Source organism: Nipponia nippon, unplaced genomic scaffold (assembly GCF_047370975.1).
Source record: "Nipponia nippon isolate SJK-2023a ecotype South Korea unplaced genomic scaffold, ASM4737097v1 scaffold_5, whole genome shotgun sequence".
Lineage (NCBI taxonomy): Eukaryota > Metazoa > Chordata > Aves > Pelecaniformes > Threskiornithidae > Nipponia > Nipponia nippon.
Window position 1 is genome coordinate 40,926,273 of NW_028262369.1, and position 26,975 is coordinate 40,953,247.

Consider the following 26,975-nt stretch of genomic DNA (forward strand, 5'->3'; position numbering starts at 1 on the left):
CATACATGAGCAGGTAAGGGGCTGATTTCCAGCCAATTTCCTGGTGCCCATAACAGGCCACCAAGGCTTCCTTCCATGACAAGGACTAACTGACCATGCCAGTCTGGGCAGGACCTCAAAACAACCCATCAGGCAATGTAAACAGCCTCAACTATTGCATGCAGTCCAACACCTCACTCCAATGCAATGGGCTGCGATGCCAGCACCATATGCAGGAGGTACAGCTCTGCACCTCCTGTTCCAATAAGCATGCTTAAGGGACACAGATGCCTGGATAAACACAAGATACTTTAAACTGGCTTCAGTGGGACCAAAGTAGTGCTCTTTGAAATCCCTCTCCCCTTGAAAAGGCTCTTTGCAGAAGACAAATCCGAGAATAAAGGAAGATCAGGTAGCTCAAGCTTAACTCTGTGTCAACCTTGTTTGTATGACAAGGGAGAGACGTTTAAAGTTTAAATCCTACAGGTCAGAGAAAAAAAGTGATAACATACTCCTGGCTAGCCTTTTCCCAGATCGGTATTGGGACACCCAAAGTCTTATTTTGGCAACTCCTCCTTCTCCTCCATCTGAAATGAATGTCTCTTAGCAAGAAGCATGAAGCTAAAACCACGAAAATTCCTTTCAGTGGTATAAAACCCCCACTATGCTAATGTTTGAAAGGAAGATACATTATGGTTTTAATTACAGTTATTTTATTTTTAATGTTTTAAAGAAAGAAAAGGTACCTGTAAAACAGAAGCCCCGCTGTGCAGAAACTGGAGCCCACTTTCAGCAGAATCAATGCCTCCAGTTGCTAAGATGGGAAATCCTGGGAGAGCACGGGCTATGGCAGACACTGCGCGGAGGGCGATGGGCCTAATGGCATTTCCTGCAGAAAACCGGAACGTTTTGTTAGCAACATCAGAACACACCCTCATGTAACTTGCACATCCCTGATGGTAGGAACATCAGGAACTAACATCAAATTCTGAGATGCAGAGGTTATATTCATTTATAAATTGACACCAAGTGGGTTTCAAGTGGCATCAATACTTGTAAAGTATTATGAATTTGGCTGAAATAAAAAAAAAAATGCAGAAACATTTAGATAAACATTGCCAAGCTGGCTTGAACACTTTAGCTGATGCTCAGAACAAAGACTAACAATGTCTGAGACAGAAAGCAATACTTTACCGTACAGTACACTGTAGACAAAGAGATCTATGTTTCTACACAAAGAACCAGGTTGATTTTTTGAACATAGATGTTGTTCAAGTAAGAGGGAACATCTCATTTATTTATGTCTGACTAAAAATTGTTTAAAAGTGCCATTTCACTGCACTTGACATTTCATATATTACTTAATATGCTTCCTCTTTGGATGTCTGTAGATTTGGATAATCCTTTAAGTAAGCCCCCTTTAACTATTAACATGATAGTCAGAAGCTCAAAAGAATAAAGTATATTCATTTATGGTTGTATCTCCAAGACTAGAGCTTGCATTTTCAAATGGTATAAAGAGGCTGAGTCAGACAACTCCCTGCTACATTTGGAGGAATTATGATTAAAGTCTCAATACACTGTGTCTGCAATGCATCTGCTTTGGCTGCATCCTATTGATGGCATGCAAGTATTTAAAATATGCATACAGATGCTGCTTATTAAATGATGGATAGCATAGACAGCTGACACTTTCAGTTATTTATTTTTTAGGCTAGTTGCAATTTCTCTAGGTAACTCCCGTATTCTTAAAATTTCTACTTAATTTAGAGAACCTTTAGGATAATTTTATGTTATCATTGGACAACAGTGATACAGCAGTGTAATGGAGGGACAAATCTCTCCCAGAGGAACTGGCTGGCTGTCAACCTACACAAGGAAGTGCTAGAAATGTTTGGGTTTTTTTTTTTTTTTTTGCACTGTATTAGGTAACTTGGGGAAATACCGTGACATGATGCACAGCCTCCATGGGTATTTTTATAATCTTTAAATCTTTGACCTTCTGCAAGAGCAAATAACCAAAAGGCAAGAAAGAAATAAAACCAATGCAATGAACAAAGCAAGAGGAAGAAGAAACCACAATTAGGAAGTGTGGGAAAAGAGCCCATGCGGAAACAGTAGCCACTGCATCGCCACACCTCTGCCTGACCAGCATCCTCATGTCCTTCAGACTAAATTACTTCTTCAACCCAAACAAGCTGTTTTGCCATTCTTTCTTTACCCTTTCTGAGACAGAAGTACTGCAGTCTTCTGGCTGGATTTTTAATCTAAGAAAGTCTTTAGTAAAGGATAAGTTGCTTTTTTCAAGCAGCCCTGTCTCACTGAGTCCAGCACCTACCCTCCCTCCAGTGTCCCCATCAGCGCTTCCTCTCAGGCAGAGTTTTACTGATCTCCATGTAGGACCTACTGTTGGCTCAGCATTCTGCTCTCTAGAAAGAGCCTCTGCCTTTCTTGTGCACCAGCTAAGACCTCTTTGGTCTGGCTGTAAGGGTCATTGAGGAGAATGATGCCACACAAGTTCAGGTCACAAAACCTGCCGTGTTTTGCTTTAAACAGGGCAGCTGTACTCTCACTTTGTCAAGGAGCTGTTTTTTCAAGCTAATTTTCCATTACAGAAAACTGAAATTTGGTTTGTCTTAACCATTAAAAATACTCTGTCTTCAGCTCACATTGCCTTTTGCAACATACCACTGCCCCTCACTGTAACCCTGACAGACAACACTGAATTCACAGGAGACCTTGGGCCATCAGTATTAAACACATTCACACCCAAAAGCTCAGCTATGCAGTATCTATTGACACCTGCTCTGGATTCAGCACAAAATTATCTTCTTGGGCAGTGACAACTTGGGCTGCCTCAGGATAGACACCTTCTCATTGTGTACTTAATACAACGCCTCCTCCTTCTTCAATAGCTGATCTCTGCACCTGAGCAAAAACCAGAAGACTCACTATCTGATCAGACAGACTCTTTCACCTGCCATCAAGACACACTGGATGTTCTTCCATGCCCATGTTAGGGATCAGGACTGCTCACAGGCTTTACACAGATACTTCTTGCCAGTTTAACAGAGACTGCACAGAGATACAATGTTTTCAGCATATAAACTTTCATTTGCATAAATGGACTGCCTAACCCAAGATGCACTATCAGTGTGTTTTGGTGAAAACTAGAGCCTGGTTCATAAAAATTAGAAATCTCACCAAAACTGCCTAAAAGAATCTAAGATCATGCCAGAACAGATCACAGAAAGGAGCTGGAGCTGAACGGGAACTTTCCACAGGACACTAATGACTATTTGCCATCATTTGAGCTAGATCGATTGTAATGCATTTGAAAGGAACAGAATGGTTCTCTGAAAGAGGATGACTGCTAGTGTCCAAAGAGCAAATATTACGACAGAATTGATGGCCCAGTCTTAGGGTAAGACTTGAGACAAGAAGAATGGAGCCATGCTGTTTGGTCTCACAGATTTCTTTATAAAGCCTTTCAGAGGGCATACATGTCAAGACATACACTACCCAGCCAAAGCCATTGAAAATAGTCTCATCAAAAAGTTGATGTTCGTGAAATTCGTCAGATATTCAGTGTTTGAAATTGAGGCTACAGGTAAGCACCAGACTTGCTATATCGCTTTCAGGCACTGACACAGCTGCTCCAGAATCTCACTGTGATGAGGTAGTTATTTTTTAGAAAGGTGAATACAGACACTGGTAACTCTGAAATCATGTGGCTAGAGAGAAATTTCTCCCGATCTGCATGAGTTAAAACCTGACATCTGCCTGGAGGCATGAAGGTTTATATTCTTTTAACCCCAATGTAACTCTGAGAGTTTGCATTCAATCAGTTTTTAAGCCTTATAGACCCTTGACCTTAATGATATCTTGTAGCAAAGAGTTCCACAAGAAAATATTTCCAGAATATAATTGTTCCTTTCTTCAGTCTGATTAAATTAGCCACCTTTTCACTTAAATGACTGTCTCTGTACAATGGTCAGTAGAGGAAAAGGAGCAAATGACAGTTTATTTAAGGTTTCAGTACAATAGGTAATCAGAAAGGCCTTCATTCAGCCCAAAGAAATCAAGCATATGATTTGATGAAGCCTAGCGGAGATGGCAATGAGACTTAGAATTTATTATGGAACACAGGTACTTTTTAGTACTACCTGCTCTTGATATTCATAATATGAGTTATTACTTACATTTGGTGATCAGTAAATTAGTGATAAATTGGTACGATTGCAAAAGTATTCCATTCATCTATAATTCACCCAAATGAATTTAAAAACATTTCAGGAGTGCTTCTGATGAGAGTAAATAAATGGCTCTAATGACAATCAGAGGGTTGACCGAGGTGTCACTCCTCATCCCAGCATTTTTCTCTTTAGTCTACAGAATACGGAACAAGCACATCAGAAAGTGCAGCCATTCTCCCCTGCATTTCTTGATCAAGAGTTCAGAAGCTTCCTCTTCTGTAATAAAAGCTGCTGGTCCGGAATACAATGTGATTTACTTGTGATAGAGATCCTACTGCCTAATGAAATGGTGAAACAACCTTCCAGATTAAAGCTAAAAAAAAAAGAAAGAATACACCAATAGTGATGGCAAGCTATTAAAAAAAAAAAAAAGGCAAATAATAACAAAAAGCAAATGAGCATTGAATTTGACCTAGAGTCTCTATTTTCTTGTATTTTCGTATAAGTGCCACAGGAAGGTAATAAATTCCATTACAGAGATTTGTGGTGAAGGAGTTTTTAAAAGGTTGAAATAAAAGAGATTTAATGCCAAATTTTAAAAGAGCTGTAAGTAGTAGTGGGAATTTGCAGAATGTTGTCTGATAAATCCAATGGTGTTTAAGAAGCTGAGATCCAAATGCAGCATGCATTTGAAAGACAGCTCACATGCTAACAAATAAACATCTACCACATACTTGGACATGTTGGGACCTGTAATTCCACTAGTTAAGCACCCGTAGCTGGGGAAACTGCTGATATGGTACTCTCTTGATAGTAGCATTACAGCTGCTACCAGATGCTAGATGTGGCTATCATTTACCTTGCTGTAAAATAATGAGATTTAATAAACAAAGTCCATTTATCCAGGCCTCAAGCAGGGGAGTGAGATTTGAAAATGAAAGACAGACGGAAAAATACCCGGCGGAGATGACATGCTACTCTATGTTGAAAACTACTCTTTCAAGTCTCTCATTAATTATGGAACAAATACTTGCTATTATAGAAAGATTTAAACAATGAAATAATTATATGATACAAAAGTCCCTGACCTTTTTCTTGCCTTAAAACAAAGAGTTTTGGTTTTCTTTTATTTTTTTTTTTTTTTAATAAAAAGACAGATTTTTTGTAACTATCAGGGACTGCAGTCAAGGAAATGCAATAGGCAAAATATAACATGAAGGAGAAGCAGAACATACGTCAATCAAATGCCTCTCCCGGATCAGCGCAGGTAGGCAGAGCTGCCCTTGCCCTCTGAGGATAGCAGACTGGTGACAAACTGATGAGAGGTATTATACCTACTTACTTGTTTGATTGTTTATTTTTCCTTAGGAAGTAAAAAAACCCCTTACCGATGCCAGAAGACACGTTTTATAACAACTTCATAAGTCCTTGGAGTCCCCGGAGGACTCAATCCTGTCAAGCACCAAAAGTATTCACTAGATTGAGGCTTGAGAGCCAAACTTAATGCCTTCTTCAAGAAGAAGCATGGCGTTAAGCTTCAAGCAACCCAGTAGCTTTGGAAGTTCCTAGCAGAAACAGTTCAGATCATCTTGATTCCAGTGATCCACCAATGGGGAAAAAAAGCAGTCTCAGAAGTCCTGAATACTGGGCTACATTCTCACTTGCAACATATTACACCAATGTGGTAGTTTAAAGTCTTTAACACATATTTGCAGCAGCTCTAAATGGGCCGTTAGGTAAAGATGATCCAGGTCCATTAAAAAACAGCCAACAGAACTGAGGTGAATCAATTCAGACTGATAATACTGAGCCTGAATCTTGAAACAGTCTGAATCGTCTTTATCAAACTCTATCAACAAAAGAAATAGATTTAAAAGGAAAGCAAACTCTCATACCTTTGGTTAGTAGATGACTCAAAAGCAAATTTTTGTATCTATGGTTACTAGATGGAATAAAAACGAATTTGGGTCATAATTCTCCCTACTTTGTGCATTGTACAGTAAAATTAATTTTTAATTTGCATTATATTATATTACACTGCAGTTCTTCTTTACAAATTTAATATCAGATTTAAACCACAGAGCCTAAATATTACAAAGACAAATTAGCTGATACCTTATTTTTGTTTAATAAATTACTGATAAGGTCTGTGCTGCTAAAAAAAAATAAAACCCTAAAATCTAAGCAACATCTCCCTCTGTAAATACATTCTCAGAAGACAGCTGACATTGTTATCCCCCTGACTGTTAAAATTAATAAAGGTAGTGACAAAAGAAGCCAATGACAGCAAATACAAGACTTTGGTGAAAAAGCATTACACAAGGGAATTGGTCTGGGAAAGTTCAGGCATTGTAGATGATCAATCCAATGCAGTGGGAAGTAACTAGATAAGAGAGTTTGGGGATTAGGAAAAAAACCACAGAAAACACAATTCTTTGGTAAGACATTTTCTGCATAACATGTATGCTGCCTAGTACTGGTGATCGAAGTACTTTACATATATATCATCTGCACTTGCAAACAGTCCAGGGAAATGTGCAGGTTATACACAATTCATTTGCATTGCATTCCTTCTGATTGCAATTATTCTATATGTTCCTCCTCTCTCCCACCTGTAGGTGGCCACCATAAGCTACACTTATCAAATAACTCATTAACAGGGTTTTCAATACTGTCATATCCAGATAATTAGCAATTTATTTAAATAACCAATTTCTGTGGAAATAATTGCCATGGAATGCCCTGAACCTACTTTTTATAAACTATAATAAAAGTGTTAAGATAATCCCTGACATTTGCAAATGCCATTAGTTCACCTTTCCTTTTGATAGTGCTATGGCATTATGTTTAAACAATTACCCGATAACGCGGCAGTTTAATGAAACAGTGTAGCAGGCACATCCTTCAAAATGGCCAGAGAATGCATTTATATGCAGAAGAAAACCCAATGAATAGACATGTTTAGAGAGAAAGACTATGCACAGCTGTTACGAGGTCCCTAAATGGGACACACAATATTCAGTGCACTAAAAAATATAGGAAGTGCCCAAAGAGCAACTTCAAGACGGACCTTGCCACAGCTTTAATGGTGCACAGCCCAACACTTCTCAGGATCCAGAGAAGACTCTTTTCACTGTTCCCTATCTATTTCACAGCCTGGTCAGTCCTTCAGTCCATTACTACTCGCACATTAACAGCCATTTGCCAAAGTTACTAATAATAATGCAGTATTTACTCAGGCTCTGGCTATTTCCAACCAAAACTTTTAATTATTCATTTACCAAATGGAGCATTTGAGGGAATATTCATTTTATGGGATGTCTCTGCAACAGTTAGGCTACATTTTCAAAGCAATGGCTACCTAATGTTTCATTTTATCGGTAATTTTTGAAGGGTGATGCGCCAACACTACCAAATCAAAGGCGAAGGTTCTGCTGACTGCAGTGAAGTCAGGACTTTACCCCAAGACTTCAGAATACAGTTAATGATTCTGCAGATTTGAAACAATTTCTGTGTCGCTCTGCCATCGCTGGCTCTTGAAACCGTATCGAATGACTGCATTCTACTCGTTTTTGTTAGCATATTGTGACTATCTATGACATTTATGGTTTGATAAACTGATGGTGTATTAATATTTTCTCCAAAACTTATTTCCCCCTTCCTTTTTATTTCAAAGCTTACTTCTCATTTGATTCTATTTTGGATACCTACGGGTTTGAGTCCAACCTGTGACTGGAAAAAAGAAGCAATCATTTTGTTTCATGTTTCCTTTGGAAAAAAATTGTACCTGAATAGAAAAAAATGGTGGAGCCTTCATAAACACAGAGAAAAATCAGTGTCCTTTTCAGGATTCATTTTTACCGTTTTTGAATTGATACTAATGATTATTTATGCTCTTTCAGCTGAAAGTTCATAAAATCACCAGAGTTCTCATTCAATAAATGTTTAGAAGTCATCAGAGACTTCTCTCAATTAAAAAGGTTAGAATCAGAGAAAGAGAGAGGGGAAAAAGTAAATTTTTCTTATCTGTAAATATTATTTATCCAGGAAGACCTGAGGGAATTTTCACTCATATCAAACTTCAGTAGGAAAAATCAAGAGGACAGATAAAAATTGTTTTGTGATTGCTGCAAGAGCTGGTTAAACATTTTCTAACAAAGCCATTCTCTCACTGAAAACTACAGAGCCACTAAAAATCGATACTTCTGGCGATCTGCATGAAACCTAGCAAAGCATTTTCTGTTGCAGTTTATCAGGTGTTCATTATTTAATTTCATTCATGCTTTCTACTTTGGTTTGACTTGAAGCTGGAAATTGTCTCACACCGTGCTTTACATGTTCTTCGGTTGGCTTCGTAGGCCCTTTCTTTTTCCTGACTGCTTTGCGATTGCTCCCCACTGTGACTTAGAGTCTGAGCCACCTGATTTGGTGCCGCGGAGCTGAGCACAGCGCGCTGCTGAAGGAGGTCTGGCACCTTTTGCACTGCACTCCTCCGCTGGGCCAGGACAACACTTGCCTTTTACCGAGAGTGGTAGTACTAATAAAATAAAACAAATAAAATTACAACAGTAATGATGAAATAATAAAAGTAGTGCTAATAACTGAGGTATGCTCCCAACATACACAAGGAAAAAGACATGAGAATTAGACCAGCACGGAAGCCAAGGGACAGCCCATCTAAGAAATATTGCCCACAGTTACCGGACAAGACCATTGCAGCCATCGCGGAGGGACAAATGAGTTCCTGCCAAACTCTGCTGGGCAATCCTTCCCCCCGAAAGATGCGAGTGCTTCACTTCAACACACGGCAGGTCTCGCTGCCCATTTATTTCGGTGCAAAGGCAGATGTGTTTAACTCAAAGCCTAGTAGAAGTGTCTGTGGCTATTTACCCAGAAGCTTACAGATTTGTTCAAAGGCAGCCTTGCCTCTGTCAGCCTCAAAGGCAGCGCTACCTTTGTTTGAGCTGGTTTTAACCTCCTTAACAACAACAACTACTATGGTCAACATGACCCCGGTGCCAGAAAGCGGGATGTACGCGTGTGTCTATGTGCCTGTGCCTGCACTTTAGCGCATACATAATTCTAACCACACAAAGGCAATTTAGTATATATCTAAGGGCACACTGGAAGAGTGGTGACTGGCTGCTGAGCAGGGCACTGAGGCTCCTACAGTGCATTTAAAAATAAAAGCATTACAGAAAAATGCAGTACAACAACTTTTCAGGTTATTTACAAAACCTGAAGCATACCTTGTACTGTTTAATCACCACTTGTCCAAGAAGTCCATTACAGAAAAGGAAGCAGAGCTTATGAAAGTACAGCAAACTAAAGAAACCAGATCTAGGTACCTAGAAAGCTCAGATGACGTATTTCATTCTCCCTTTACATAACTCAGGATCATTCTTATCTTATTTTGAGGTTTATCTATTTTATTTTGTCTATCTCTCTATTTATCTATCTCATCCAGTTGCTACTATCTAGTAATGTACAATTTTATGTACGGATATATTTAGATCTATTTATAGATACATAAAATATATTAAAAATACGATGGCATGAACACAAAATTTTGTGAAACAAATGACTCAATTTCAGCAGAAAACACTGTATTTGCCTGTGCAATAGTGTGCGTGTCTACACACACATCTACCATATTATTATTACATATCCATATAATCTGTGTGAGTATATATACACGCACACTCAGTAGATACATTTCCATATTCACATATACATAAAACAGTGGATGACACGTCCCCTGATAAAACCTGTTATTTCAACACTTCAAGTGAAAAGTGTTAAAATAAATGGCTCATCACATACAATGTGTTAAAATAAATGTTTATTTCAACACTATGTGTATCATAGCCATTTATTTCAACACTTTCCGTTTTTCAAGACTCACACAACCAAGAGTAGGAGAACTGATAGCTATACCTAAGGTAGTTGAAGCACACAGCCCTACTCATCTGCTTGCCATAGGATGAGTAGGAAGTTATTTGACACTTTTTTTTCTCCCAGCAATAAATGGAAACTACCTACCTTGACTGTTCATGGGGATCTGCATGTGTCTGTAAGCTGGTGGGCATTTGGAAAGAAGAAGGGCCATACCAGAGTCTGTTGAGATATTTGGAAAGCAAGCTGCTGCTACCAGGGTAGGGCTGGGAAAAGAAGCAAAATATGGGGGCTTTTGACAATTTCACTTTGCAAGTTTGGAGTTCGACACAAAGGGATCTGGGCAGACAGAGACTCATGTGAGCAAGAGCAAAAACTAGAGATGTTCATACAAGGCTGAAGGCTGGAAGGGATGTGATTTTTGCAGGACCACATATAATTTGGTGATCAAATTATGAGTTAGGAGAGAACAGCTGGGTTCCCACTCTATCCTGCTGAAAATAGTTTCTTGGGAGGATTCTTCAGCTCCCAAGACTTGCTTTCTTTATTTTAATACAGAACCTGAAGGATTTTTGGAGCAGAAGCTTTCCAACTTTAGGTGGTCTCTAAAGTACAAATATAGTCATTGCAAGCTTCATGTTGGTGCACTTAAATTAGTGCCAGCATCTGAACTTGCTCTGACATTACATTATATGCCACTGTTAAACTAGCATCAGCTTCTTTCTCTGCCTTATTTTGGGAGGAAAGCACAAGAAGCTCCCATTCTCTGGTAGTTCCTGCTGGAGCCGGAGGGCACTATGTCTTTAGAGGTCAGTCTCTAAGGGACAGAGGCAGGACGAGGATGAAGAAATTTAAATAATGCACAAAATATGCACAAAAGCTCCACAAACTATGACTCCCCTCTGAGCAATATTTACCACTAACTTGCCTGCAATGTTTTCTTACAGCTTTCCTCCTTTGAAAAACTCTCAAAGCATGATTACAGATTGCCTAGGCCCTAGCAAGACAGCATGGCCTTAAGAAGATAAACTCTTGGCGGGGGGTTCTCTTTTCTTTTACTTGTACTTTTTCTTCCCTGAAATTGCAGATCTGTGTGCTGGTCTAGACAGAGCACAAACTCACAAATTAAACTAATGAAATGTTAGCGAGGACTTTGCAAGCAGCAGACCCTGTCAGAAGTCTCTTTTGCACCCAGACAATGAAAAATTGAGACCACAGTTTCATCAACCCACAAATAAATTCACTGCCTCAAGCCAAGCCACTGCACAGTGCTAGTTGCCCATACTCAAACATCTCTCTTCCTGTAAAGTTATCTTCCCCTAGTGTCACCTTTGGCAGATAAAACACTATAATCATTTTGTAGCAGAATAGTGTACAACGCAATGAAAGTTCTCCAGAAAAAAAAAATGTTTTTACCCTTTCACTTTCTTCAGATGTGATTAGTTCCAGAAAGAGGAGGTATCATCACTCCTTTGAAGGCACTGTAGGTTATAAGATTGGCCCTCAGAAGCTGGCAACATGTAATAAAAGTGCTTTATTCCTAAACATCAATCAGTTTCAAGAATGGCAGTTACTCACAGAATGGTAATAATGGAAATACTTGGCTAATAACTACTGAAGACATTAAAACACTATATGACAGACGTGCAGTGCTTGTTACACAAGAACACTTTCTTATAAGTACAGTTTTATAACTAGGTACATACATTTCTAAATATTTAGTTCCTTACCCTTCGGTATTTTTGTAATGAAATTTACATGACAATACTTAATTTTCCAAAAAAGGACCCCCCCACTCCAACAGAGAGTTGATACCTTGGCTGTAGCTGAGACCTTGGCTTGCACACATGGATGACAATTTTAAAGAAAGGCTTTTTCATCTGTTCCTTCTTTTTAATAACCTTCACAACTACAGGAAGTTTACCGCCATTTCTTTAGCTGAGAGTGTACAGCAGGCTGAAGAGTTAATGCCTTAATGGAAAGCAAAATAATAGCATGTCCGTGCTGTGTAAACTATGTGTGGCACAAAGGAAGCACAAACCTTATTTGCTGAGGCCTTTACTAGCTCTGGATATATTACTGAGGGTTGGTAATTAAAACATGGTTATATCAGTCCTGCTTGTGACCAGCCACACAACTCAATGCCGATTTCAAGATGAAATTATACACCTGTATCATTACTCTGCTTTCTGCATTAATAAAAAAATAACAGCATTAATAGGCCTAAATACTCATTTGTTTGATGTGTTCAGAGCAACATAAGGGGATGCGAGGGAATTTAGTGCATTGCTCTGTCAGATCATTTTAATTGTTATCCAATGAGGGCAGCTCAGAGGGTAAGGGACTTAATTTATGTACTTACTCATCCCCTCGGCTTCCACTGAAGAAAAATGATAGCAACACAACTCCTAAACTGCGTTCACTGGTCTTCAGTGACCAAAGTAAAGGCCAATTAACAGAAAGCCAGAGGCCCACAAAGTGTCTGTTGATTTTAAAATACTGATCAGAACACACACTGCTGCTGCTAAACACATACCAGCAATATCTGGCATTTGCGCAGTGCCTTCTAGGAGAGGATACCCAAATGCTATACAAAGGTATAATATTTTTATCTCACAGAAGAGAAAGGGTGCAAGGGGAGGCCTGGAAATCTGTGTGTGAAGAAAGCAATCCACCTGAGCAGAAGAGGCAGCAGTCAGCCCTCCTGGTCACGAGCCCCTTGTCCCCGGGTGTCACACTGCCCTTTTCTCTAAAACCGCTGGTAATTTGAAGGATGCCTTTTAACATCCTAATTACATATTAATTACATACTAATGTCCTGGGTACCTTATTCTGTGCATTTTCATGGATGAAGCTTTATGCCCACTCAAACCACAGCCTCAAGCATGGGAACAGGGCTGTTCATAGAATCATACAGGACTGTTGTTGACTGTTGCTGTCACCCATAAAGGAATTATGTTCTCCCTCCTTCCTGTTTTTCTCTAATCTAAAATAAAATGTATCTTAAAGAATTGATTCACACTGCGGGTAGTATCTTTGGGCAAAACTGAGTTGCTTACTTGTTCTTCTTGGTCACACAGAATTACTAGGAATTCAGAAGGTTATTTTAAGCAATCAATGTACATATGAAAACGAAGAGATCCCATTTGCATGAGCTATCGCTGACATAATACTGTGTGTGGAAAGCTCAAAGAGGAAGACTTACAAAAGCATAAATGTTCCATGTGAAACTCTGACACATCTGTTCAGCACTGAAAAGCCAGCATTTAAGTCCAAAGCGCTAGAGAGCCGAGACAAGTGCATTTTTGGAATCAAAACAAATGCTGGTAATTTAAGAAAATACTATGAAGCACACAAAGACTGTACAATGCCATATGTTGCACAATGCATCTGGTAATCAGTTTAGTGTATATGCCAAATTTACTAGAAGCCCAAATACGCTTAAGTTCTTTATTCAGAAATTCAAAAAGTAAACTATAAGCATTATAAACATGGTGCCCTTACAATTAGAAAAAAACGTGGATTTTTCTTTTTACTTACAAAACACAAATGAAAATTAATCTCCTAAATTTTATCCCATAACAAATACATGTCCAAGCTTCACTTTTGATCAACAGCCTTCACAGACTCACAGTTTTAGGACATGGTGTGTTCTACAGCATAAAAGATAGATGTGAACTTAAAATTATTTTACAGTCAATGTTTACTTCTATTTCAAAGGTTTGAAGTCATGAAGGTTTTATGCTGTCATTTGTGATTCTATACGCAATACATTACTGAAGATGTCATCAAACACAGATGTACAAGCAACCTTATATGTACTGTGGTCCTAAATCAAATATGAATCCACAGTTACAGTATTAAAAATACAGCAGAAATCCCTAATTCAAGTGGACAGTATCACCTATAAAGCCAAAATAAATGGAGTAGGATAATAGTTTTCAGACTTGGGTTACAGTGTCAATGCAGAGACTTGAGCTGTGTTAACTCACCAAGCTTGATCTTACTTGCCAGAGCATGCTTGTCAATATTTAGCTCCCAGGGAGCATGTCACGAGTCTTTACAAAAACTAGTTTAAATACAAAATACTATAGCAGCTGCTGTGATCCTTTTTCTAACACTGAGATTAAATTGCTGAAATTTGTTTTTAGCTTTTTAAACCAGAAAATGTGTGCCATATACCTACTGTAACAAGAATATGAGAAACAGCATTAAGGGATTGCAGTGCTGTTATTAGGGCTTATTAAAATACAGAAAAACACCAGATGCTTTACATTAACTGATTGGAAGATATTTTAATGTCAAGCATACAAATATCACTTTCTCCTGTGATATCAGATTAGAAAATGGACTGGGTTAATATCAGATACATCTGTGTTTTCAAAAAAAGTCTACACCTGCATCAGAAAAAAAAGAATCATTTACTTGCCTAACCACCAGAATTTCATCACAAAATGTAGGCACACACTATCTTAGGCATTTGACAGAGGTACCTAAATTAGGAATATACTTACCTCAAATTTCTGATGCAGTCAATGGAACGAGAAAGGAATCCACCTCTGAGAATGCCCTGATATGAACTGAGAGTGCCTACCACCAGCTGTGTCTTAGCAAGACCTCGGCCTCTTTGGGGACAGCCTGGAAGGGCTCTCAGAAACAGAAGTGTCCTGGTAGGAACGGCAGCTCAGGAAGGCAATGCAGGTAGCGTAAGCAGAAGAGAGCACCACTACTGCCTGCCTTCTCTGCCTGGCAAACCTTTGCCTCAGTGAATCTTACTTATGAGAAACAGAGTGAAATAGCAAAGGACATTGGAGACAGCCCTGGAAGAAGCCCAAGTTTGGAAGAGTGACAGTTTTCTTTTATTTTTGAAGACCCTTTTACCACCCCACACTATCTGACTTTAACAGTAAGCAGGGGATGTTCTCAGAGCTATAAAATAGCACACCTGAAAGAAAAGAAAAATAAAGACATGGGAAAGAAATCTGTGTACCAGCCCCCTGCAGGAGGGAGCCCCTTCCTAAAATGCCTCTCAACAAGATGGAGGAAGACTCGGGGTGACTTCTCTCCCTCTAGCAGGGTTTACCTCCTCTCTGGATAGCTGCCAAGGACTGATCCTCTAATGTGTTTTTATGAACAACAAAGATGCAAGCAATCTCTTCGTTATTTCAATAAACCAGATTGTTCCACGTAGCAGGCGTTTTCAAAACATTTCTTAGGGAAAATAAGTTGCCACCAGATCCTCCTTAGAGGTCTGAATTCTTCAAATCACACCTTCAACAAGTTCTGAAGAAGCTCCTCAATTTATAAGAGAAAGCAACCGATTCTTAAAACCCTTGTCTGGCAATACCTTCTCTGCAAGTGCTCCTGATGCACAGAATTTATCAGGGCCTAGAATGAGAAGATTTCTCTGAGTACTCCCTATTAAAATTTAAGCAGCTCTTGAGTGGGCATATATCCAAAAATTGGGGAAAATACTGCCAAAGCTGGTGTATTCAATAGGCAAGCAGCTGACGTGGCATTAACAGTGTAAGCACAGCAATAACTGACAGGGAGTAAGACAAGCTCAGACCAGCCAAAATGTGAACTGGAGTAATCATACATACTTTTGAAAACCAATAGGTCACTCAATAGGGCCACGAAACATGTATAAATAGGCAGACACAACCATAACACAGTTAACCATGTCTTCATTGGCATGCCTGCTTGCAAAAAAATCCACAGCTTTCTCCTCATTTTGAGCTGCCTGTAACAAAATTCTTCGCAGCATTCGCTTTACCTCAGTGCTGAGTCAGGTGTGGTACCATACATTTTATGGACAGATGTCATGTCATTAAAAACATCCTCTCTAGATAGCTGCCACAGCTGCGCAATGGATTTCTCATTCTGAAACAGTGGGACACTGCTCTCAACAGTTCTCACTCGGCTCTCACTTAACCCAAATAATGGTGGCTCAATCCCTGGCTATGAGCGTCTTTTGGGATTTAAACAGGACTTAGTAAAGATGGTTATACAGTGCATGTTAATAGAGAAGATATTTGCAATTACCTGGCAATGTAGAAATTGCAAATTGATCATAAATTGGAAAACCAAATTACTACAGCAGGTTTCCTAAAAGATTCTGTAGGATACGTTTGTGTATCGTGTGCGTGAGTAGGATACCTCTATAGCTCGTTCGATACAATGGCCTGCTTGCATGAAAAGACACATTAAAATGCAGACCCCTTAGCTGACTACTATATATTAGTTGCATTCTTTTGAAAGGTAAAAAAAAAATGTTCCGATGGTTGTGAAATACTTTTATAAATGCTTCTGGCAATAACTTATCAGGGACGATGTGATGCCCAGTGAAATACAAACCCAGGATCTACGCAGTTAAACAAATCTGCTATATTTTGTGTTCTGTATTTTATGTGCGAAGTTGGCATTAGGATTTATTCATCATTCAAGTAGGATACTAAAAAATACAGAATGTTAGCAGGATTTAGGTGAATAAAGATGTATTCACTGTGGTGAGTTCATCATAAATCATAGCTAACCAGTGGTAGAACTTTCAAAGGCTGCTCCTACATGGAAGCAGGACAGCAGCAATAACTGAGGAAGTATGTCCTTTTTGTGCTGCTGGATGTAAAGCAATGCCCTGGGTTTCAAGTTGTTCAAGGATTATTTCTTTTTTTTTTGCTAAACCCCTGTATCTGATTGTCAAAATATCCTGCAACTGGATTAACCTCAGCAAGCACAGTTTTGTGGAACCGTGAAGCCTTCAAGCCGCTTCCTGACCCATTTCTAAACCACATCAATCCAGTGTTTTGTAGGTAGCGAGAATGGTGGGAGCCCCAACATCCTCACAGAGATGCCTAAGCCACTGAGGCTACCGAAGCTACTTAACCAGGTGGAGGAGCTAGCACGCAACACAGAAGTTGGGGTGTACTCTCAGCAGTGGCAGCATCCCCAGACTGACAGCGGAAGACAGTAGTCAGCTGGACTATCCTGCAAGCAGAGCTGTCCCACAGAGAGAAGAAAGAACAGGAGGAAGCTCCATGCTAACAAATGTTAAATAAGAAGTCATTTTTCTATTTGTTAGCTCATATTTTGATGTTAAATGTATCACAATTTTTTGTTTTTTTGTTTTTTTGCATAAATGTAGAAACATGTTTATTTTTCAGGTAAGATGAGAATATGTCCTCCACTGAATACAGATGGGGTCTACAACCAGTATATGCCACTTGGTGACTAGAGCAAATCAATATGCAAAGTAAGATATGGAAAAAAAATGAACATGCTTAAGACACACTAGGTCACTACTCAGGGGTTTTAACCTCTGCTGATACAACTGTTAATCAGAATTGTTTACAAACTCTGCCAGATTCTTGCTTTTTTGGGGGAATTACAATTAGAACTTCTGCTCTGTGAGTGACAGATACAGTTTATAATTTCCACAGAAGACAGTTGCCTCATTGATCACTCTCAAGTACCACCTGTATCACAAACCCTGCTGTTGATTCAGGTATGGAATAACAAGTCAGAAGAAAAGATAATTATGGGCCCTGCACAATCAACAGCAGGGAGCTTGTAACACTGATGTGTATTCACATGAATTTGGACCCTATTTTCTTTGTCAGGTCTTTCCTCTGCCTTCTATATTGAAGCTCCCTAGACTCTCATAACCTGTATTCAAGTTTGAATCCATCATGCACCTAACGCTGCAACAAAGCTTTGCAGACCTCCAGGCCAATTTAAACACTACCACCTGAAATTATCTTCTCTGTGCTCCTGCCCATGACCATACGCTTAACCAGTTAGAATTACTGCTTCCGTACAAAATGTACTCTGCATTGCCTGCAACACTGAGAGCAGAAAGCTAAGCCCAACTCCAACTTGTGCGATTGCCAGAGACCGGTTGGCAAGCCAGAGTGACCCTTCTACCCAGTCACTGAGCAGCTGCTGGGATATCATAAGGCACACAGTTCTCACAGTTTAGACACACTTTTGTGGTGAGTAGTAGCCTTTCAATTGTATGAAAGACCGGAGAGTTATACCGCATGCCATCACAGTCTCTAGTTCTCGTTCAAGCTGTGCTTGGAAGTCAAAAGACCTTTTGACTTCATTGTGATTATCAGGGGAGAAAGGTGAGCAAGACCAGATTGAGAGAGCCACTGAGACTTAATGGGAAACAAATCTAGCAGTAGGCTTCACCAGGGCTTTTCTCGATTTTTATTATTTTAATTAATGTCTACTTGAAATTCTGGATAGTATTTTAATTCCTGTGCTAGAATAAACTGAAAAGTACTTAAATGCCATGTATTTTTCAAATAAATAATTCATAAGATACTTAAAGCAGTTATATTTAAATGACCTCCAAAATGAATTGTAGTAAGTTTTTTATGATAGAAATACATCAGTTTTCAACACAATAATCTCCAAAAGATACGACACAGAAATATTCTGAGAGATTTTTTTGTACGCGTTTGCTTAAAATTGGAAGAGGTGATCATAAGAGAAAGAGACACCGTCCCCCCTAGACCTGACAGACATGGAAAGACAATCAACTTATGCTGGCAAAGACAACACCAATGGGTTCAATCTTGCTGATATTACTGGAAGGAGAAATTTTCTGTTCCTGACTGACTTACACCTCCTTATCAGATCATAGTCTGCATTCACCTCTACTGTAACCAAGATTAAATACAAGACTCTGCTCCACCAGCCTGCTGTAACATGCTTTGACTTCTCTTTTACTTTCTCTGTTCATTTCCATTCTTTGTTAATCAGATTATGTCTCTAAGTTGCTAACCATAAGAGCACTCTTTACTTAATTATGTTAATCCATACCATCGTATGAACTGATTTCCCATTTTATCTACCTGCACCCAGACTAAAACCGCATGTTCTTTCACCCGTGCTTGAGCAAGCTAGGCCACAGTCATTCTCTCTTATTTTTACCATATTGTGTCTGAGTAGAGTTTATGATTTTATCTGAATCACCTTCTGACATTAGCCTTTGGTAGCCAATCAGCAAGACTTGATAGCTTAACAGTTATCTGTTTATTAAAAAAACCCACTCATCTGGGAAATGAATTCTTTCAACTGGACATATTCTATATGAGCTTTGATGTAAACAGTAAATCCAGAGTTTTCAACAACACTAGTTTAGAGATCAATCTAATTACAGGCTATTAAAAGAGGAGAATAAAGCCGATTGCATTTCTAAAACCTTGTACAGACCAGCAACAGTTAACGATGATTTGATGGTTTTCTAGGAGTTTTGGAACAAATACTTGGCTTTTAGTCTGAGAGCAACGCTGGACATTTCCGTCTGATGCTTGGGGGATTCAGCCAACTAACAGATACATTTGGTGAAGAATCTCATTCTAGTCATGCCCTCCCTTCCTAATTTCCCTTTTCACTGTTTTGTCGTCTTTGCCTGTTCCTCAGGGAACCGAGTGATTGATAGCCTAATCCAATGACTGTATTACAGCTGCCTCAACTTGGACTCTTTTCCTTATCATTAGCAGTTAGCCCATGGTTAAATTCACAGCTCACTGCTTGGTACAGCCCCTGAGATTTAAGGGTCTGGCCTTTAGAAAATATTTAACATAAAATTGAAATCTTGACATACTGAGAATTCAGTTCTCTGCAAGGCTTCTTTAATTAATCCAATGTACTGTACCATTGTTCTATATGAGGCTGTGACATGCTGAACTGTTACTGAAGCTCACAGAGATGTATAATTCTAAATTAAACACCCACTTACATGTACCTACACTGCATTTGTTTCCCTAGTACATGTGCATGAATGTGAAAATTTAAATTCAATCTGTAACAATAATAAAACACAAACCAATTACACTTCAAGAGTAAAGACTTTTCATTCATTTCAAGCTCGGAATGAGCTTTTTCCAAAGTAAGAGGAGGAGAAAACACAGCTTTGTTCAAATGCTGTGTGTAAAGACTCATGCTTCATTCTTTTTCCAGAACTCGTTTAATCTTTTGGTGAATGAAATCAATTATGATCATTTTTAATCAACTACAAACGGCACCTGTGCTAAAAGTGTAAAGCGTTTTCTTTGTGGGAAAGAAATTGGCTTAAAAATATTAAAAGTGGAAAAAATATGCTTAGTTCTCTGACCTTATCTGAGAATAATACTTATTTTTAAATAGCTATGGGAAGGATGTAGACCTTGATCTATGCTGTAAACCTTTGCCCTACTTCCAGTCAGTCGATGAGCTGCAAGCTTCTATGAAAATGGCAGCTGAGTCCCAGATGAAAAATTATGCATCTCATAAACTGCTATTCTGCTGAAATGTCAAGCTATGGCAGGGCTGTACCTCAAACTCAGCACTTGGCATTTTCCTTCTGTCTGCTTTGTTGCCATGAAGCAAACATGAACAGTGAGGATTTGTGTAGGGCAGGTAGCAGGCGAGCTCCCTGTCAAAAATCTATTATTAGGGCTCTGATCTCTCCTGCACAGACCAGTGACGGCAGAACACTAAGAGAAATCAGACTGCTGCAAGGACACCACGGAAAACAGAGGACTCTCTGTGAATCCTCACATAATATATGCAAATAAGGGCTTTTAATGGCTGAGCTACATTTAACAGAAAGAATAAAACAAAATTAAAATTGTACTATGGCATATATTTGTTTTTTACTCCCATCCACAGTTTTATAAATATATGTCAATGTAAATAGTCTTTAACTCTCGGTAAATATTTATACTAAACAGAAGTGCCTATGCATACATACATTTTGTTTTGTTTCCAGTGATGGGCAGCTTTTCATTCATTTCTATTGACCAAAATCCACACTGCACAGTCACTGAGAGAACTGTGATTAGGAAAGTGAATGCTCTTGGTTTTTTTTTCACTTTTCTTTTAACGATGTGTCACCAAATTAAAATTAAAAGGCAGCCCTTATTATTATAACTTCAGCTTTTCCTCTTTCAATATAATTCATACATTTCAGATTAGAATATATGCCCCTATTAATAATGTCAATTACTCATATAATGTATACATTTTAATTTATTGAAATAACACCCGCAAAGTGTTACCTTAAAAGTCACAATTGCTGTCTGACAGTGGTTTTTTGTAAAAAGAGACAGCTCCGCTAACTTACCTCAATAGTAACTAAAATTAACTGCCTCTGCTGGTTTCCAACAATTATACATTCCCACATTTAATGACTGAATTTGCTATCTAGGTATATTCTTTCTGACATCCCTTGTGGTCAGCTATGAAGTTATAACACACAACTTTCTGAATCTCTCGTGTTCTGGAAAACATACAAACATATGTACTCAAACATGCTGTACAATATATTTGTGCAAATAATGCCACAATACTACAGAATGTAATAACTGAACAAAGGAATAACAGCACATAGACATGAGGTGTTTGAACTACCGCTGTAAAATACTGCGATATTTTTGCAACAAAGCATTAAAAGGTTACATAGTGAGCGCACCGTAGAGAGATTTGCTTTTAAACTAAGATTTTTGCTAAGTCCAGTGTATGGTTTTATAAATTTATCCCCTAAGGATCCGGCTTCCAGACAAAAACAAAGAAATAAACAGATGACAAAGAACAAGAAGACATGGAAATTGAAACAGAAGCTCTGCTCTATTTTGCCTGCCATGGATACCCTATTGTGCTGCAATGTGCTGCGCTTTATAAAACACATCTGGAATATGGAAGCACAGTATGAAGCTCATGAAAAAACTTTGTTCTTTTTTTTTAAATTTTAAAATACTTTTAAAGGAAACAAATCGTAGGGAAGCGTGTAGCTGCTGACAGTATATTACCATTTCTCTGGGAAACCTGGCATCTTATTCTAGTACCTATAAAATACACATTTTCAAAAGAATTTATACTTATACAGACCAAAACATATCTTTCAGAGCCAGAGGTCATTATTCTTTGTGAGGATTAAAAAAACCAGCATTAGCTTCTTTTTAAGAAACAAATACCCTGCATTGCATGCGTATTGGAAGAACTCGGGGTAAAATCTCATATATTCTGTATTCTCAAACCTGAAATACTGCTGGGTCAATTCTAAAAGCCCCTTAATGGAAATAAAACTACGTCTCTAATCCTGCAAACATATATGATAGTTATACAGTTTGGGAAGATATATCTTAATTTTAGCATTTTTCTTTCATCACAAGGGCTTATTTCCGTAACCACATTTTGGAGGCTTCATTAGGACATTTCCACTTTTTGAGTAACGGGCAATTCCTGGAAACTTATAAAAAATGGATGAAGACTGGGATCCTCTAAGCACAATGTCCTCTCATGTAATAGGGCCACAAAAATCCATACGGCTACCATAGCCCTTGGGCTCAGCTGAGGCTCCGTGGTGCCAATTAGAAATGAATTTTAGTTAGAAAACATCAATTTGTCAAAATTAAAGTGAAATTTTTCCTGCAAACATTTTTTGGCACCAGGACAGAAGTAGGTGGTGAAAAAAAACAGAGAGATTTTACAACACTCAATAGTCAGAAGGTAAACTTGGAATCCTGGGGACCCAGCTGGGACCCAGGCTCACACCTGGGATTTAAACCTGGCTCTCCCAAGTCAGGCTTGTGTGCAGGTCAGCAGGCTGTGCTAGTATGAGTGTGTATCCTGTGAGAGCTGTTTCACTTTGTATTAATAATTCAATATTTGCAGGGAAGTGGAGAAGAGAGAGAGACTAATCCTACAGTCTAGTGGTCAAACACCCACCTGGGATACTGGGATCCTTCCCTGTCAAAATCACCCAACAAACAGGAGGGTAGCAAGGAGGAAACAGCAACGCCTCTTATAGCTTAGCAATTTTCAGGCTGATCAAATTAGATCAAAACAGGAAGGTCACTGCCCGAGCACTGGCTGGGAAGAAAACAGTGACTGTGACAACTGAAAGCTAAATGGGAGTTTTAAAGTTATCTCATTACGTCTCTCCTTCTTTGCAAGATTTTTCTAAAAATGTTTTAAAAAAACAGAGACACAAGTTTGTTCTCAAAATATCTCAGGAGCTGGCAACGATGTTAATAACACTTTTTAAAAATTATTTTAATCTATTTTAGACAAGCCATAGGAAACTACCTGTCATTTAGTAATAAAAAAGGAATTAAAAAGAAATTCCCTTTTAAATGTCTCTTTTTTTCTGGAAAAACAAATGGCAACCCTCCTGCGTATGGCTGCTTCCGCACGAGGCAGACGAGAAGCGGAGGAAAGAGGAGGCCAAGAGGAAGTCGTTTACAGAAAACCTTTCTTCAGTACGTGGCCATGTAGGAGCACATTTTTGAACAGTGGAGGACAGGGAAGACTGTAAGTCAAAATGTCAGGCTGCTGCTAGGACAGGGCATTAACATACTTTCATTATTTGCTCTTCGACGGAAACCTTCATCAAACTCAGTGGAGTGAGTTTGCACTCACCTGGAGAAGGCAACCCGCACTGTATTAAGAAATGCGTGGACATAGCGAATTTATAAACCGTTGAGGAACAGCTGTCCTTTAAGAGAACGACTCCACTGAGGCACGAGGCTCCTTCAGCTCTCAGGGGAGTGAATGGAAACACAGAGTGCAGAGGACAGAGCATGTTTCGCTACGTGACATCAAGGGAGGAACGTGTCCCTGCTGCTGCTGGTGGACCCTCAGCACAGCAGCTTCTGCTTTTCTGCAAAAACACCCTTTCAGACAGAGCAACCCCTATACTAGCAGGCAACGCTACTGAAGACAGGGAGAATTTCCTATGATTTACGTGTAAAGAGAAGGGGAAAACAGACAAGCAAGCCCAGACTGATCTAAAACCGAGTTTAACCCAGCATTCCAGATATACTCCATTGCAAGCAATTCCTCACTGGCTGGGTGATGCCAAGGGTCACCAGCTTCGGGCTGAGGTACATTCCAGACCTCACCAGCACTCCGCGAGGCAGAGATTCCTGCCACGCTTACGGTACCTCTGCGCCAAGCGAGCGCCATTTCTAGTCCAGAAAAGAACTAAAATCTGTGCAACTGGAAAAAACCCAGTGAGCGAGATACAGCTTGGCTATGCCCTGTATCTGCTCTAGGTTTGTACACTAGAGAACATGATAAACCAGCTGTGCTTTGGTAAAATACACCGAAAATGGACCAGAATTATTGCTTCTATAACAGCACTGACTTTCACTTAAAAAATTAATTCTTTCTTGACAGGAATTATTTGAAAAAGCAACAAAATCTTACTGACTCTATCAGATAATAAAATAGAACAAGTAGTTTAGGCAAATCAAAATAGAAAAACAATACTTTACACTGCAAAGCGACTTTTATGCCAGGACCACAGAGCACTTCCCAACAAGCCTGTAGGCATGTAAGTGGTGTTACTGCCATTTCACAGACAGGAGAAATAAAGCACAGAAAGGTCAAGTGTCTGGCTGCAGGCCACGTGGCTGAGTCCTGGCACAGCCGGGAACAGACCTCAGAAGTACGGCCACCCTGCCCCTTGCTCTGACAAGACAACACGCTCTCCCATTTTTTGTCTTCTTGTAAGCATGCTAGCTCTCTTGATTTAAAATTGCTTTTCTGCTTTTGTAAATCTGTATACTGCTATACCCTGATCGCTGAGCAGAAAGTATTGCAATGTGTTGCAGAGCCTATTGACTTTATTGGCTCTGTGGCTTTCTTTTGAGCAATGAGTTGTGGGATTAGGACCTAGTGATGTCAATTATCAGCAAGAAACCTTTATATATTTGTCTGCAACAATATGCTCTTTCAAAACATAATAAATTGGCAGCACTTCTAGTGGTTTTCATATTTTTTTAAATAACCAGATTTGCGTCATAGGTAATGGTGCATCCTAAAGTGACATTACCTATCTCCTCTGATACATGTAAAACTTCAGGAAAATAAATGCATTTTTATACTTACACACGCAAACATATATAAAAAATAAAAGAAACTTTTCCTCAGGTCACATTTAGAACAGAATTATAAACCACAGAAATGCTGGTAAGTCCTCCCTTACAGCTGAGCATCCAGGTGCCACTGTAATTTACGCTACATACATGTTTTAAATTTGTGACATAAGAGACACACTTTTCATAATGCAGTCATTTTATAGATTTTATTAGACAGACTTATGGTAGGAAGGAATATTCAGAAATTGCAACTTAAATGAGAAAATGTGAATGGTGTTACTTATATAAAATACTACTGCAATAGTTCTTTTATTAATTTTTAATGCACAGCACCCACTGTGACCTCCTTTATTCTTTTCCTGTCAACATGGCACGCTAGAGAAATTGAAATGGGCTGTAGCTGTTCTCTTCTTGTTCCCCTCTTCCTCCCATTTTGCATAATATTAAAATATAACATCTTATTGGACTGTCACTGTGAAATAATCATTATGCAATAGGCATAACAATTTTTTCTGATTGTTATCTCTTCCTTGCTTTTCAGCGTTCTCAAAAAATTCCCAATTCCATGTAGTTATCTAAGGCAATAAGGCAATTTTCCACTGAATACACTTGTCTGAATCAAAGTTTGTTTAAAAGGTATCTTCTGCTACATTTCTTACAGTTCTCTAAGGATAACACAGTCACATAAAATAAAGCATTTTTTGCCTGTCTTGTCTCCTCTGATTATGTTTTTGGGGTGAGGTAGGAGGCGGGTCTGATAAAAAAGTGTTTGACTCAATCAGGAGGATGCTATTACTTCTGTTATGTATATTTACTGCTACCTCTATCACCAAGGAGACTAATCTCCATACCAGTAAAGTCAAGAAGCTCACAGTATTGTCTTTGCAAGGCCAAGTTCATGTTGTCACAGCAACAGAGTGCACAGGGTCAATAGATTAATACATTAGTGTGCGCAGGCACTGAACTGGAGTGTAAAAGTTTTGCTGCTGGTTTCAAAATTAAACTGTGAAGCAGGAAATATGGCCTACACAAGATATTCTTGTATATCTCAAGGAATATGCTAGCAAAAAATGCATATGTTTGCCTAATACAGTCTATCATTTTTACCGCAGCGGGAAAAGGAGGAAATAACCTCTGTGGAAGAGGTGCAGAGGGAGGGAAGGAGGGAGGAAGGCTGGAGTTTGGGCTATGAAACATACACTGCATTTGGATTGTTGATATTTCCCCCTGCGATGCCCTTTCATTAGCCTCTGTCTAACGTGGGGCCTGACAATTGTGACAGAATGAAAAATTTGAGGAAAAGCGAGGGTCACGAGAGAAGAGATTTCCTTCCCTCTCCAGTGACCCTATCACAGTATTCTGATGCAGCGCTTTACCATTCAGGAAAGGGCAACCCAAGAGCCTTCACACTTAATCTGTTCCATCTGTCATGACTATTAGAAACATTGACCAGCAGTGAGCTTTAAGGACTCGGTGTGACTGCAGACATGATATTTTAGCCCACTACAAGGACCTCCTGATGTTTTGAAAGCCTCCAAGGAAGTACCATGCATCAAAAAGGGCAACACCTACCTGACATGCCACCATATGTGGTCCTCAGTCCTCCACCAACGGCTGGCCAAGGTGTGCTGTCTGCTTTCAGTCCCATCAGTCCTGACACAGTGTTGGTGGCTGTAACACCATCTGCACCACCTGTGAAAGAAAAGGTCAGTCACTTTTTGTTAAATCATGTGTATTAGAACAAGAGAGGAAAAAATACAACAGAAAAACTGTGAAACTGTGAAGTAACTAGAAATTCAAATAAACAGCTGAAGACAGAAAGCTGGACACACACACCATTTTCACTACTAAACGTAGGAATAGGGGAATTTACAGTGGTACAGTAAATGTATAAATATGATAGAAATAGGAGGGTGCAGACAAACACAAACATGTATGATTTATTGTTAACAGTCTAATATAGTTCTCTTCATATATTGCTATATTCTAGAAGCATGGACAAAATTAGGAAGCCTTTAATCACTGTGCT

General features: G+C 39.1%; 1 protein-coding gene across 9 annotated transcripts in view; it reads right to left on the reverse strand.

Moving 5' to 3' along the window:
• The window catches only part of DPYD (dihydropyrimidine dehydrogenase), a 362,954-nt gene that overhangs the window by 67,916 nt on the left and 268,063 nt on the right, over positions 1-26,975 (reverse strand). For all 9 annotated transcript variants that reach the window (XM_087733357.1, XM_087733360.1, XM_087733362.1 and 6 more), the window contains 2 exons: positions 26,519-26,638; positions 726-868 (listed from right to left, as the gene is read on the reverse strand). In XM_087733357.1, coding sequence (XP_087589483.1) covers positions 726-868; positions 26,519-26,638 — 263 coding nt within the window. The remainder of the gene's footprint in view (positions 1-725; positions 869-26,518; positions 26,639-26,975) is intronic.